Source organism: Peromyscus leucopus, chromosome 17 (genome assembly GCF_004664715.2).
Source record: "Peromyscus leucopus breed LL Stock chromosome 17, UCI_PerLeu_2.1, whole genome shotgun sequence".
NCBI classification, from domain to species: domain Eukaryota; kingdom Metazoa; phylum Chordata; class Mammalia; order Rodentia; family Cricetidae; genus Peromyscus; species Peromyscus leucopus.
Window position 1 is genome coordinate 8565222 of NC_051077.1, and position 15708 is coordinate 8580929.

Genomic DNA, 15708 nt, shown 5'->3' on the forward strand with positions numbered 1-15708 from the left:
GAGACCATCATCAGAGTGATCAGAAAGCATATTATTCATTAACTTGTCTTGTTTTGACATGTGGTGGGTTTTTTTTTTTTTTTTTTTTTTTTTTTTTTTGTCTTACACCATAAAACATGGTCATATCTACGCCTCTGTTTCTATCCTCCAACTCTCCCCACAAACACAGCCTCCACCCAACTGTTATTTTAGTAACCAACCAAGTCCAAGTAGTACTAGCCATATGAGTTTGGGTGTGGGAGCCAGCTACTGCAGCATGGGAGATCTCCCAGTGCCCACACATTTAAAAGAAAGAAGAATGATTCTCCTTCCCCTGCAGCTATTAACTGCCAGTAGCTCCTCAACAAGGGAAGAGTCTGGAGTGCTCCTCCCCTACCTGAGCTTGGCACATTTTTTTTTATGCCCATAAAGATTTTGGTATCATAGGACATGCCTAATTGTATATCTTTTAAGTCCTTACATAGTAAATGTGTAACAGCCCTGGAAAACAGCTAGTATCAAATCATATATCATGTTTCTCTTTCTGTAATATTTCATTGTTTTATATAACATAACAAGTGGTGATATTAAATAACCATTTTATAGATCAAAAATTATAAACGAGTAAAAAAATTATCTCAGCCTCGCAAAATGGCTCAGCGAGGAAAGGCATTTGCCACCAAGCCAGATGATCCAAGTTCACTCCCCAGGATAGAATGAACTCCTGCAAATTGTCCTTTGACCTACACACACACACACACACACACACACACACACACACACACACCATGCATGCATGCATCCATGCAAACTAAATAATATTTTACTTTAAATAATTGCCCTCTGCTCAAAAATTTCTGTGAGGGCACAAAAAGACAAAGTCACATGCTTCCCTCTCTGACAGTGAAGGCTCATTGCTAGCCTGCCATCTCCTAGCTTATACCCACTTGTTAAGCCTTTTCTTTCTTCTGTTCTATTTTTCTTGTTCCTATTTTAAAAGTCTTTCTGGCCAATTAGGGAATAATGAAATCTCAATATCCAGTGGAAGCCAACATTGGCCATTGTGTGGGCTCTTTGGTGCCTGGCTGCCTCCCAGCAGGAAGAATCGACTACTCACATCCTTGTGTGGTGTCACTCAGGATGTGATATCACCTGTTAATGGAAGTCTGAATCGTTGCCCAGCAACCAGGGACCTTGAAAAAGAATCATTGTTTGTGGGGGTCTTGTCATCGGCATAGCCCTGGCCTGTCTCACCATGCAGGTGCCGGGCATGTCTGGTCCTTGTCAAGCCTGGCTGAGGTCATAGCAGAATGCTTCTGGAAATGAGCAGAGGACTGGACTGTGATTGCAATGCCGTCAGTACAGCTTTGGCCTCTGTTTGCTCTCTACAGACATTCAATCCCAGTTTATTCGTTAAAGAATGGGACAGTTTGCCCTCCTCTTTAATCCATGAGAATTATGGAATGAGGACCGATTTGGAGAGAGGCAGAGAACGATGCCAATAGAACCTGCTTGATACAGGAATTATGTGTGTATGTGTAGGAGGGAGAGAAGGTAGTGTCTGTGTGGAGGGACGCACATGCATGACACACATGTGGTGGTCAGAGGACACCATTTGGTTCTCTCCTTCTGCCTTGTTGAGGCAGGGCTCATCTTGCTTGTGCTATGATATGTGCTCCAGGCTAGTCCACCTCCAATCATCTAAGGAGTTCTTTCTCTGCTTCCCATCATGCTTTAGGAACACTGACCTTATGGATGGCCATCACCACATCCAGCTTTCTTTACATGAGTTCAGAGGATCAAACTGGGGTCTTCATGCTTGTGTGGCAAACGCTTTTACCCTCTGAGGCATCTCACTGGCCTTTGCATCACTTTTCTGAAGGGGGTTGTATAGTTCAACAGATCTCAAGGTGCCGAGTTAGCTGGTGCTATGTTGTCCAAGTCAGGGAATGACTGTAAGGTCTCAGACCTCCAGCTATGTACGGTTGTCTAATATCCTCACTCTGACCGTCTAGAAGAATTGTGCATCTAACCAGAAATGTTCATGTTTTATGGAACCTATTTCACACCATCCGTAAGTGACTAACAGTTGCTGTCAACTAGACCGAGACCCTAAGTCAGCCTCTCCATGTCCTTCCTCGGGCTCGCCCGCGTTGATGTGTTTATTTGGACTTTGCAGCTGTTTTCTCCCCATCCCTGGTCTGCTTTCCTGTTAGCTTCAGTCATAGGATGTCTAACTTCATAGTGGCACTTTTTAAATCCTGTGATCTTACACCGGATGTCCCAAAGGTTTGCATAGTTGTTCTGTGTCCTAACATTATTTTATTGCTGTATCACAAAAAAAAAAAAAAAAAAAAAAAACAAGAAACACTATACTAGGATTAAGAGATGTTTTGGAAGTGCATGATTGCCTCCCAGAGTTAATATCAAAAGCTTCAGAATGTCATTTAATCATTGCTATTTTATCAATTGAATTGATAGACACATTATTTCTTTTTAAACTACTGTATCTTGTCATGTTAACACTTATTAACAAGCAGGATTAAATCTCAGTGCCTTGTGATCTGTGGAAAATGTGTGTTTCTTTATATTATTCCTAAATGCCTGATATTGTTGAAAGATGATAAACAAAGAATTCCTCCCTCTGCTTTTCATAGAAGTTTTTGATCTACTGTTTTCGCTATGAAAATAGTTTTTAGAGAGATTCTTGTCATCATGCCAAGAGTGTCTCAGGGGATGAAGGGCTAGTGGTTTTCTTAGTGAGTCATGCTGTCTTGTGCTAAGTCTAATAGTTAGTCCTCTTAGTTAAAGCAGCAGGTGGGGTACTGAATATTGGGGTGGCTTACAGTGGGGACCCTCTATTGTTTTGATAGAGGACTGGTATAGCTCAGAGCATGATGATACTGAAGCTTCCAAGAAGTAGGATCAGGACTCAGGAAGCAGACTTGGAGAAAATCAAGCACCTAATAAGACTCACCCCCCCCCCTTGGGGCTCTTGGCTCCAGATCATACCCTGTCTGTGCCACCGCAGGCTGCCACCCACTATTCTGTCTGCACATCCTCTAAGAATCCATTCCACAAATTTCGTCAACAGTTATTGACTCCAGAGTTAGATTTAAGAGCAAGGTTCCCAGATCTCTGCTTCATAGTTTCTATTTCTCAAATATACAAAGCAGAACTTGGAAATGAAAAACAATATCTAAAATCTAGAAGAGGCCAGCAAAGTGAAGGAACATTTATCTTAGCATATTAAGCTGGGGATAACACTCATAGAGCTAGGGAGCCCCTGATAGAATAAATTAAATTTAGCCCCAGTTGTGAAAATGAAAATCCGTTGGCTTCTCAAAGTCCTAACTGTCCCTTAACTCCTCGTCAGTTCTGAAGCCACCACCTTCCTCCACAGCCAGTGCCTATAGCTTCCCATCATTCCACCGCACAGCCAGCCGCAGGCACGTGGTCTGTTAGCTGCGGCCCCAAGGGGTTCAGTCTGTCACTTACTTGGGCTTCCACATCAGTCAGTTTCCGAGTTTGGGCCGCGGTCTGGTTCAGCAGGCTGGTTCCGATCTCTATCATCACGGCCGTCTGGTTCTGCACCACATTCTGTTGGATCTCCACCATCTCCTTCTTCATGTTGTCCTGGATGTAGTTCTCCAGCTAGGAAGGAGCGTGTGATGGACAGACAGTCATTAGTCAAATGGCTAGAAGCCCGATTCCTAAGTATTTGTCATTTGCCTCTTTTCTAAGACACTTTATTTAGGGTGGTAAGACGGCTCAGCAGCCAGAGGCTCTAGCTCCACACTTGGCCTTTGGATACTGATTTCCTTGTATGTAAACTAGCATTTCCAATGGGTCAGTTGAGCCCCTCAGAAATAAGGCTGTGCTTCTACGTCATTGTGTGTGTGTTACTAGGTGCTTAAAACTTTAAAATGGTAATCTGATGATGAGAGTTGTTAATTGGCCCAAACTATAGCTCTAGGACAAAAAAATATTTTTATTCTTTTTGTACAAAGTAGAGTGTTTTTGTATTAAACTTAATATGAAAGCTGATTCCATTGCCTTCCTTTAAATTTGAAAGTCTACAGAGGGTCACTGGGTTTACAGGGTCAGTCATGAAAGCTCTTCCTAAAACATTAACCAATGATTCTTAACTTCTGCCTTTAAGAGTAAGAAAGTGGTATGGGAGGAGTAGTGTTCCTCTGTGAGTGTTCAGGGCTTCCTTGTTGGTGGGACTCACGTTGTGTCTCCCGATGGGTACTGTGCAGTCCATGGATTTGCACTCTTAACTATATGCTGTGTTCCCACTCTGTGTTTGCTCTTGGTACTGCCTGTCCATCGGTCTCCCACCCTCCACACAAGCTTTCTGGGTAGGTAGCAGTCACTCTCACTGACCATCCTTCCTTGGTCATTGAGCAGATCTACCCCAACAGTGTGACATGTCCTAAAGCTCTCCAGTCATTTATGAAAGTGTGAAGATGAAGCCTCCGCTATGACATGGAGGTAAAATGCTGTAAAACTCCAATAGCTGTGTGTAGCAAGTTAGTCTACTCTCGCATGCTGGTCTCTACTGACCTCCACTAGGCCTATCCCAGGCTCTTAGTATAGTATAGTATCCTTCTTAATGCACCTTCCTTTCTCCCTCAGCTTTACTTTCAATGAATTGGAATGCACCTCTTACAGGAACGCATGGGCAGCACTTTGCATGTGAGCCTGGGTCACAGCAAGTCGTCCACAACGGTCCTCCATGCTTACCTCCTCTCCACACCCAGCAAAGACAGTGCTTACGGCGATATATTCTAGGAGTCTGGAACTAGGAAGATGCCCTGAACCTCTAATGTAGATCTGTGCTCAGAAACAACAGTCTGCAAGCCTAGTGTAAATGAAGATCATGACTTCCCTTTTCTCACTCTGAAGCATGTAACCAGAGAGGGAAAATAAACCCTCTAACGCCTCCCTCCCCTTTTTCAAGCTGCTGGGTCAAATGTGGTTGCAACTGTTAGGAGCCAGGAGAAGACTGTTTATAAATGGAACATTTAAACTCAAGTTCCAATTTAAACTTCGACCTGGGAGCCTTAAAAAAAAAAAAAAAAAAAAAAAAAGGCATAATTCAGAAATAAAATTCCCTCATTTCATTACTGTATCTTTTTCTAAGCTTAAAGACAAAAATTCTAAAAGGTTAGTAATTCGGGAAGAAACGGGGGAGGGCGACAAAGCCATGTACATGGTTGTACTGTGTGGAGCGCTTATGAAACAATTTAACGCAGTTCCTTTTTATGACAGTAATGGAAATTTGCAGGGTGGGGAAAGTGACCCACCAACAGTAACATCGAGTGACCCATTTTACACCAAGACACTGAAAGTTCTGAGAAGCCGTGAGCTGCTTAAGAAAGAAGACACTTTCTCTTCAGGAGCGGCCCAGCAAGGCCTGCTGGAACCGCTAATGTCTGTTAACCGCTGGCCAGCCACATCTCAGTCACTCTCTAGTGTTCCTGAGCTCAGAATGCCCAGCTGAGAGTTAACACTTTCTAGCACAGTGTTAACTCATCCCCAGAGCCCCTACATACATCCCAGCCTTTTAACAGTGGGCAGAGATAGAGCTCAGAATTGGCTTGAGCCTACCTTCCTATCCTGGGTTTCATGGTGCTTACAAACAGACCACCTCACTAGATTCACAGCCGTTTTGGCCAACAAGAAAACCTAGAATTAGGGCAGGGTGTCTAGTTTTGTGGTGAAGTGCTTGGCTATTTATTATATAGAAGGCCCTAAGTGCCATCCCCAGCACCATGAAAAGAAAAAAGAAAGCCCTGATCAAAAATTGTCAACATCAGTCATGTCTCTCAAGAGTGTCCTGACAAAAGAATCTGTTTCTCCTCTCCAAAGACTAGTACTGATTTTGAGATGGGAAGACTATGGTTGTTCATATGATAATGTGAAGACAGCAATTTCCAAATGAAGGTCTCCTTCATGCGGTAGCCTTTCTACAAATCATGACATCTCAGAGAACCTAAGACTGACTCTAGACATGAAACTCTCAGCTGGTCCACAGAGACATATAAACCTTGAAACTGCCCTGTCTTTGGACATATGTAAATTCATTCTTTTCTAATTCACCACATGGGATGTCTTTCAGATCAGGGCTTCTTATTGATTTAATCCCTGGCAGCAGAAATCTGCTCAACAAAGCCCTTTCTGGCGTAAGAAGTCAGCCGAAGGGAGCAGGGGGTGAATAGAGCTGTTTTCCCGTGTGCTGCCTTTCTCGGCACCCATGCTTGGAGGCGATTACCAACGACAGCTCTGGGAGCCTCATTGAGACTCCCCATGGAGGGCATGGTTCTTATTCCATGCATAGTTTCATATACTCACGCTTCTTTCTCATGGACCTTTGATATCAGCTTCCTGTGATCATGCAGTGGTCTGTAGGCATAGGTGTCTCTGGAAAGATCCCTGTATACCTGGGAGAGGTCGCCCTGTGTTTGGATGTTCACTTCTAATGGCTAAAGCACCTCTGGGATGCTGAGCCTTTATGTTCCTGTGCTCAGAATGCAGAGGATCTCTGGGTCTACCCCTACAGCCTGTCCTGATTCTGTAGTTGGAGAACATTGTTGCTCAATGTTAGGTGTACTCCTAATACAATCCCTAACACCTGGCAGCAAATCAAAGTTCAGCTGTCATAATAAAATACATTAAAGCACACATGTGTGTATAATGTCAAATATGTTCTAAGGTTTAATTACCCCCTCACCCATTTGAATAATTAGATTTGACAGGAAAAGTAAGTCCATTTGTGAGACAGCCATGCAGACTGATTGTACATTAAACTATCTCTCTGACTAGCTTCCTTATTTTTTTATACTGAAAGAAAAGTCATCTTGCACTTTGCTGGAGAAAGAAAAACGCATGTACTGTGCAGGAATTGTCTTCAGTGTAGCGGCCTGGCATTGACCCCTTGGCAGCAGCTGATGCTAGTTGAAGATTCTAGTAGATGCTAGGTAGAACTGAGTGGCCCCATCCCCTTTCACTGGTGAGTTTCCATCTATTTGAGGAACCCTGTTTTTCTGGGAAATTAAAAATTGATGTTTCCTTGGGCACATTTCAGGCTGTCACCTCACTCGGTAAATAAAGTGCTGTAACTTCTGACAGATGAGTCAGAGAAAGGGGAGGAGGGTCTTTTCTTTGGCCCTTGTTTGTTCTGTGACCGGGTCTCTTAGAGCCAGGCCTGGCCTTGAACTTCTTAGATTACTGCAGAGCCCTGCCATGCCTAGGTCTTGCCTTCTTTTCACCTCAAAGAGCCCTTCTTCCGTGGTTGTGTGTCCCCATCCCCATCTCCCACCTTCTCCTTTGGACCCTAAGGCAGTCCCTACCTTCTCTCCCACCACCCTGCCTTCAGAGTAAGGGAAACAACTACAAATTGGATGCCTCTGTGGCTCGCATTGTTCTCTGACTTTGTCTGGAAATGAATCTCCATTCTTGTGCTTTGTGATGCTGAGGATTGGCATCCTCTAATCTCCTTGACCTCTATATTAGTCTGGCTTTTGTTGCTGGGTACTCTGAAAAAGGAAAGAGGTATAATTATGTTCAATGGAGTGCGTCAGGAGCAGAGTCTTGCCTAGCATGTGCAAGGACATGGGCCCAATTAGCTCACAGTTTGGGAAACTCAAAGCCTAGAGAGCATGATGGACAGCTTCCCTGGCAACATGAAGGCACAGGTTATCACAGCAGGAGCTCGTGGGAAAGGGGAAGGTCAGATAGTGAGACAGAAACCAGAAAGGCCAGGAGGGGACCGTCTTGCTCTTTCATAACAACACTCTAGGAAACCTAACCAGGGTCCCAGGAGAACTGCTTTAGTCCCTGCCTAGTGCAGTGCCCCACCCCCACCACCACCAGTGACCCGTGGCTAGATTCCCAAATGACGGGTCCCATCATTTCCCAAAACTGTGACACAGGGGACAAAGCTTCCGCCACACAAACCATTGGGAGACATGTGCAAACCAGACCCAAAGCAGAGCAGTCTCAAGCTTTGGGAGCCTGTGACCTTGCTGCTGTGCCTGTTCGCAAATATTAGAGTAGCAGTAAAGGCGCATTAAGAGAATAACTCCTCTGCTCAAGAGACTGGGATCCCTGGCCTGGGTGGTGACCAACCATTGCAGTTAGACCAGGCTAGGAAGGCAGGCTCCCCTTAGGCCGTTCTAAAGAGATGGGAGGAATGATCAGCCCTTTAATGAGTACTGTGTTTTTCTGTCCCAGAATTCCCAGCCCCACTCAGTCTCTGACAAAGTGTAGCCATGCCATGCTGCTTCTGTCTGTCTGTCTGTCTGTCTGTCTGTCTCTCTCTCTCTCTCTGTCTCTCTGTCTCTCTGTCTCTTACACTCTGGGCTCCTTACTCTTTACAGCTCCCCTGGCTGCCATGCGGCTCTTTGTCCACCATGTGCCTGACCTCCATTCCAGCTTCAATGGTGCAGCTTTTTTTCCTTTGCTCCTCCATTCTCAACTCTTCCGGGTAGCTGCTGACATTTATAGCTTGCCTGCCCTGGGGTGTTTTTCTTTTCCACTCTAATATAATTACCTTTAAGCTTCCATTTGAGCCCATGCTTAAATTCTTACATTAACAAGACTAAAATCCCCAAGAGGGGACCCCGATCTCCCCTGCATAGTAAGGCTGCTCAGTACCTCCCAGTACCTGTCCCTTGAGCCCCTCACCTCCTGTGCTCTTGAAGCAAGGTTGCATTCTGATTTTTTTTTTTTAAAGTGCTGTTTAATTTATTTTTAAATCTACCACTGGAAGTGATGTTCATGTTCATTTTGGATACTAAATGTCTGTAACCATTTCCATATACACCCTTAGAAACAACATCCCAAACATTTGCTCTTATAATTAGTTTGGAATTTCGGATGCAAGATTATTAAGCCCAGGGATGCTGTGTGGGGATGGCTTCTGACCTAATGTTCTCTAGCCTCTGTCATGGGGGAACTCTGAGGCATCTTTTGAGGTCTCCAGACAGAAAAGTGGCGATGCCTGGGCCCTCCCCCTCCTTGTAGCACTGCTTTGTTGGTTTTGGTTTTCAAGTCTCTTGGCTTCTGCTGCCTAAGCATCTGTGTTCTCTGCAGGCGAGGATGAGCAGGAGGCCCATGCTTCGGAGAAACCCTTGTCTTCCTAGGATACCCGTGGGAGGCCCGTAGACAAAGACATGTCACCACGGGTTATAGGTCATGTTCTGATGCCCCCAGAGCAAGGAAGCAAGTGTCTCCTTGATTACCATGCTTGTAGACACTATCTTGCATTATATGACCTAGGGACACGCACATCAGAGCAAATAGCCCACCTAATGCAGAGGTAGAGAGAAGCCAGGCCTCTGGCCCTAGCTCCTGGGTGGTTGGCTCATAGGACTTTTTTTTAAACAGCAGTCCTGGTTCCATTTGCTGTGGCCACGGGATCACAGCCTGTGTAAGGTCTTCCAAGAACACTCGAACACTCGATTTTTTTTCTCATCAGTTAATCCGTGTTGTGACTTTCTGTTATCTGATGCAAGGTCCAGAGAAGCTAACCTCTTGCCGCCTTCATCAGCATGAAGAGACAAAATGACGTCTTGGTGACCCCTGTCATCAAGAAGCCGTCGGTGGGAATGGCAGGCCGTGGCGGGCAGCCTTGTCCCCACTCCTGAGATGATACATCTCAATTGAGGCCATGTGTTCCTGTGTCCCACACTGTCCAGTCACACCTGGTTTGTTCTTATCTTCCTATGACCGTGATCTTTCCCGTGTTGTTGGGGAGCCTTTACATATGCCCATACCCCTTTGCTGCTGTGTCTACTGGTTTTTTTTTTTTTTTTTGTTTGTTGGGAGCCTTTACATATGCCCATACCCCTTTGCTGCTGTGTCTACCCCACTGTCGTTGCTTCAAAAGCTGGCTTTTTCCCTCAGAAGCTTTCACTCTGAATGTATGCAGGTTTAATGGAACTTTGTAGAGTAGCGTGGACATTTTATTTAGCATAAGATATTATACTTTATAAAAGTGTCATCTAGAGAGATCTTGGGGTGCACATATTTATCCAGTACCTGTTAGAACACAGTCTCATTCCACCTTACAGAGACCTGTACATAAGGAATAAAACGTAGCAGAGCTCCCAAGTCCAGATGTCCATATGCCGGGCAGACCAGTACAACACTCTGCTGCAGAATGCTTTTTATATCTTATTTCTGTAACCTCAGTGGATTCTCACATTCTTAGCTTGGGTTTCCCCAGGATCGGAGCCTGAGACCCAGGCAGGCATACAGGAAGTTTATTTAGGAAGTAGTCCCAGAGGGTGGCCATGGAGGACGGTTGAGGAAGGCAGCTAGGAGGGACAGCCAGTTCAAACATGAGGGTTCTCTTGGCCACCACACTGGTGACTGGTGAGATCCCCAGAAGACCTGGGGAACCCTGAGAACCATCCTTCAGTGAGCACTGGTGGCCCTGTCGACACCCATGCCTTGGGCTGTAATCCAAAGGCTCCTCCCACTGTGTTCTCACCAAGTAGAGTCAGCCAGGGGTCTCGAGGAGTGTCCATATCGAGGCCAGTCTATAGGAATGGCCCCAAAGGTTGAAAGTGGTCACCCAAAGTGTGCCCTATGATGTCAGGATGCCTCTATTGGAGTTCTTTAATAAGGGGAAATTGAGGCTCAGAAACCTTAAATGGTTCTTCCAGTGTCCCCCAGACCAGAATCTGCAAGCTGACAGAGTGTCTGGGTAGGGTGGGGTTTTGAGCTGTGACAAATGTGGCCTTTGATTATAAGCTCCAAGCCAGCAATTTGTGTGGTGGCTGTGTGGGAGAGCAACAGCAAATCTGAAAATGACCCGTCGGAGAGGGTGAGCATGCAGACCGGAAATGCCAGCTGAAGTCCTACAAGAGGACAGCAGGCATGACCTCGCCTAAGCGGGAACAGCCAAAATATGAAGAAGACATTCCTTTTAACCTCAGCAAATAAGTTGCATCCAGGAGATTCCACAGGCTTCTGCCATACATCTGCTAGGGAAGTTAGCTCATTCATCCTACTTAAGGTGAGGTGAGCCTGGGAGTGCAGGGCTAAAGTGTGGCTTAAGAAATCTCACAGTGTACCCTGCTGTGTGCCGCCACTGTGGACAGATGCCAGCCAAGCCCTCTGCTTCTTTATTTCCTCTTTGTAGTAGCAATTTGAAGATGCAAAAGCTTTCAGGGGAGAGAAGTTCGAGCTGCTAAAAAGTAGATAGGGTTAGCTTGCATGAAGACTCAGTAATGCACCTGCCCTCTTTACCTATGATGATGTGCACCTGCCCTCTTTACCTATGACGATGTGCACCTGCCCTCTTTACCTATGACGATGTCACCTCTTTTACTATGATGATGTACTGCTCTTTATATGATGTGTACCTGCCTCTTTACCTATGATGTTGCACTCCTCTTTACCTATGACGATGTGCACCTGCCCTCTTTACCTATGACGATGTGCACCTGCCCTCTTTACCTATGATGATGTGCACCTGCCCTCTTTACCTATGATGATGTGCACCTGCCTCTTTCCTATGATGTGCACCTGCCCTCTTTACCTATGATGATGTGCACCTGCCCTCTTTACCTATAACAGTGTGCACCTGTCATTCTTTACCTATAACAGTGTGAACCTGCTGCCCTTTACCTATGGTGATGTGCACCTGCTGCCCTATGGTGCACCTGCTGCCCTTTACCTATGGTGGTGTTCACCTGCTGTCCTTTACCTGTGAAGATGTGCACCTGCCATCCACTACTTATGGCACTGTGCACCTAACATCCTTTACCTGTGGCCCTGTGCACCTGCCAATCTTTACCCATGACACTGTAGCATTGCCCCTATCCTGAAGTGCTTGGCTTAGAAGGCACTTCCTCGGTGTGGATGATGCCTTTCTCCTGGATAGCTTTCCTTCTCTTTTCTGAGCATCCTTCTATATGCTTTGCCCCAGGTTAGAAAGCCTAGCTCCATCTTTGGGGGTGGGGGTGGGGTGGTGGCATATGTGTATGTGTCCCATCTTCATTGATGTGTAGAGGTGCAAACCTGGAGAGACACTGTAGTGTAACATCTGGCCAGGACATCTCAGACCACAGCATGCCCTTCATTTTGTTGTCCACAGCTTTTCTAATTTAATGATTTCATTACAACTAGACTTTGCTTTTCTGACCTAGTTAGGGCGAAAATCATCCTCTTCTGTTTGATTAGATTATCTCTCCTTTAACCTCTGGTTCCGTTCCCACTCTTCCAAGTGTTATAGGCTATGGTTTTTTCATATTTATTTTCATACTTGTAGTCCCTTGTGTGCACATATTTCACAGGACTGCACATGGGCCTGCAACTCGCTGAAGCTAAAAGTGACCAGTCTTTTTATAACTCACATTACAAATATAAACTATTTCACAAGGCCTTGCTTTACACATTAGTTTTTAAAGTTAAAATATATCTTTAAACATTTTTAACAAACTCGTCTTAAATCTGATTAGCAGGTTTTTTGTTTTATTTTGAGTCAGAGTCTCATGAAACCCAGGCTGACCTGGAACTCCATATCGAATTTTGAAAGCCTATCCTTGAACTCATGATGTTCTTTCCTCAATCTACCTTCGAAGTCTGAGATTGTAGGCAAGAGCCAACCATACCTGGATATGTATAGATACTTAATTTTCAAAGAAAAAATACTTCAGGGTCTGCAAATATAGCTCAGTTGGCAGAGTGATTGCCCACCATTCATGAAGCCCTGGCTTGGTCCTCAGCACTGCATTGAACACAGGCATGGTGGTACATGCTTTTTATCTCAGCCCTCAGGATGGAGTCAGTAATACAGTCATGCTCATCTATGTAGCAAATTAAGACAAGCCTGGGCTATATGAAGATGAAGCAGCAGTGCAGGGAAGGTGTGGCAGTACTCATCACTCACTCAAGTATGCAACAAAGCATGCAATGGCGGAACTTTTTCTTCTAATTACAATTTATATTTATATGATCTGAAATTTGATAGGAAATACATGAAGTACTCATCAGTGTCATTTTGGTGGTTAAACTGGGAGCACTGTTCACTTTGTAAGGCTGTAGAAACCCCCCAAGCATGTTCTACTTCTGCCTGTGGCATGTAGTCCATCAGAAGTGTCCTGCAGACCACATGCCCTGGGTTCTGTGGATGGCTGTAGTTTGATTCCACAGAAAAGAGGCTCAGCTGAGAACTGCAAATGGTGATTATGACTTCGGGCAAATCATCGAGTGTCTAATTATGTCTCCTGACCCAAAATAAGCAAGTGTCTACCACAAAAATACATACTGTGCCGAGCTTCTCATAACAGCATTCCAGCTTAGGGCTGCTGTTGCTTCTGACTCCTGTTCAGAGGGAGTTGGTCAGATTTCTGTTTGAGGGCTCATTCATGTTGGAGAAGGAATGGAGCTCCTCTCCAGGCAGAAAAACAATAGGAGCAGAAAAACAATTTGGCCATGATATGAAGGCATGCTACTCCAAACTGAATATACTTCTTTTAAATTTTGTGCATGCTTATGTGTCTGTGTCTCTGTGTGTGTGTGTGTGTGTAGAGTCCAAAGGAAGACAGCCTTGTATCTGCTCTGGCACTCAGCTTTATTCTCTTGAGACAGGGTCTCTTACTAAACCTGGAGCTCACTGATTGGGCTATATACACACACCACCCAAAGATGACAGATAGACAGACAGACAGATGATAGAATATTTCACATGTTGGCCTAGGAACAAGTTATTGAATAAACTCTCATCTTAAAGTCAATATTAAACTGTAAGCTTGATTTCATTGTGCCCTACATATTCCCTGCATTTTATGATCCAACAAAAAGAGATTTAAAGGGCAAGATGTTTGAAATGAAATATGTAATGTATTTTTACTGTCATAGCATGACACCGCTTAAAATGGGTGATTTTATCTGTACCTTTCACCTGGGACTACCTACATAATGCCTGGAGAATGAGCTTGGGAATGTGAGTTCACGCTCCGAGAACTGTGGATGAAACCGTTCTAGCTGCCCAGGGAGGGTTAAAGGATGCAGTTAGGTAAATTAGTAATTTAACATTCCTAAACATGACTCTTTCCGGATCAAGCATAAAAGGCATGTGCCCTTGGAAGCCCAAGAAAGAATTCATACAGTTCCCATTAGTCTAAAAATAAATAACAAATAAATAAATGTCTGAGTCATACATTGCATTTCGATGGAGTTCAGTGGCAGGGAGAACAGAAGCTGGGCGGTGAATGGTGGCTCTGCCGAGTGCCCAGCGGAACGAGGCCGCAGTGCTCCAGAAAGTGAAATAAATAGACGGACTGGTTGAATTTAATTCTGTCTCGAGCTCCTCCAGTGCACTAAGTGTGCCATGCTTTTGAGTGAGACGGCTGTGCCAAGGCTAAGTGTGGCGACCTGTCTTTGAAGCTGTCCTGTGGGTACCTCTGCAGGAGGCGGAATCCCAGCTCAGCTCCATATTCACTGCTGATTGGGCCAGCATTTTCTACTGTCCATTCCTCGTTGGGCAAACGGCCATAGAAATACTGCGGAGCTGGTCACTGAGCTTAGTTGTTGCCTGAGTACTTGCCTGGCTCATGAAGCTCTGGGTCCAAGCTCTAGCATCACATAAACTGGTCATGGTCACCACACCTCTAATCCTGGGACTTAGGAGGTAGAGGCAGAAGGATTGCAGGTTTATGGTCATCCTTCACTACATAATGAGTTCAAGGGTAGCCTGGACTACAGGAGACCTTGCTCCAGATAGGTGGAGGAGGAAGATGAGGAAGCAGCTTACTATAGTAGGTTAGCATCCAATCAAGTTGAACAAATTAGCAGATTCCAAAGTACACTAAGGCAGCCTGAATCCCTTACAGCAAACAGATAACACTGTGGAGGGGAGTTTAAAATGCTCAAGGAAAACTCCACAGCATTCATCTCTGCCAACTATTGGAAGAACCAGGGGTTCTGGGCCCCTCAGTTATAATGTCTAATTGTCCTTCTGCAAAGCTGAGTCTCTGGTAGCCACTGTCGCAGAGAGGAAGCCCAGCAGGATAGAAGATGGACTAAAATGTACAGGGGCAGTATCCACTTTGACTCCAAAGAAGCTGTGCAATGCCTGTAGGCTAAGTCAACTCCATTTCATGCTTAAGAAACAGATTCATTCAGAAGGCTGAGACAAGTTTGAGGCCAGCCTGGGCTACATAGCAATGCTTTATCTCAAAGTAGATAGATAGATAGATAGATAGATAGATAGATAGATAGATAGATAGATATAGGTAGATGTTTTGAAATGGGTGCTAAGTTATTTAAGTATTTGGACCTCATATACTAGTCAATTTATTTATTAGGTATTTCTTTCAACCTAGGGGTGCTATTAAAAAAAAAAAAAAAAAAAAACAGTAGCTACTGAGATACTTCGGATGTCAGGAATGGAGAAAATTGGGAACATATTGCACAGAGCCTTGCCTTTGGTGGCCTTCAGTTGCTACCTGTGTGCTTGCTGGAAAACTAGAAAAACAAAACAGAATTGCTGAGTTATCTTAGGCCTTAGCAAAAGTCTTAGGCTTCGATATTTTTCTAGCTTCTGACATCAAAAACAGCAACCAAGCCGGAGGCGGTGGCACACACCTTTAATCCCAGCACTCAGTGAATAGAGACAGAAGGATTTCAGGAGGATCTCTGGGAATTCAAGGCCAGCCTGGTGTGCAAAGCAAGTTTCAGGACAGAGAAGGCTAGGCAGAGAAACCC

General features: G+C 44.8%; 2 protein-coding genes across 2 annotated transcripts in view; one reads left to right on the top strand and one right to left on the bottom strand.

The window, feature by feature from the left end:
- The window catches only part of Mcph1 (microcephalin 1), a 207893-nt gene that overhangs the window by 115761 nt on the left and 76424 nt on the right, over positions 1–15708 (top strand).
- The window catches only part of Angpt2 (angiopoietin 2), a 51292-nt gene that overhangs the window by 20618 nt on the left and 14966 nt on the right, over positions 1–15708 (bottom strand). The window contains exon 2 of the mRNA XM_028882068.2: positions 3478–3633. Within this exon, the coding sequence (XP_028737901.1) occupies positions 3478–3633 (156 nt within the window). The remainder of the gene's footprint in view (positions 1–3477; positions 3634–15708) is intronic.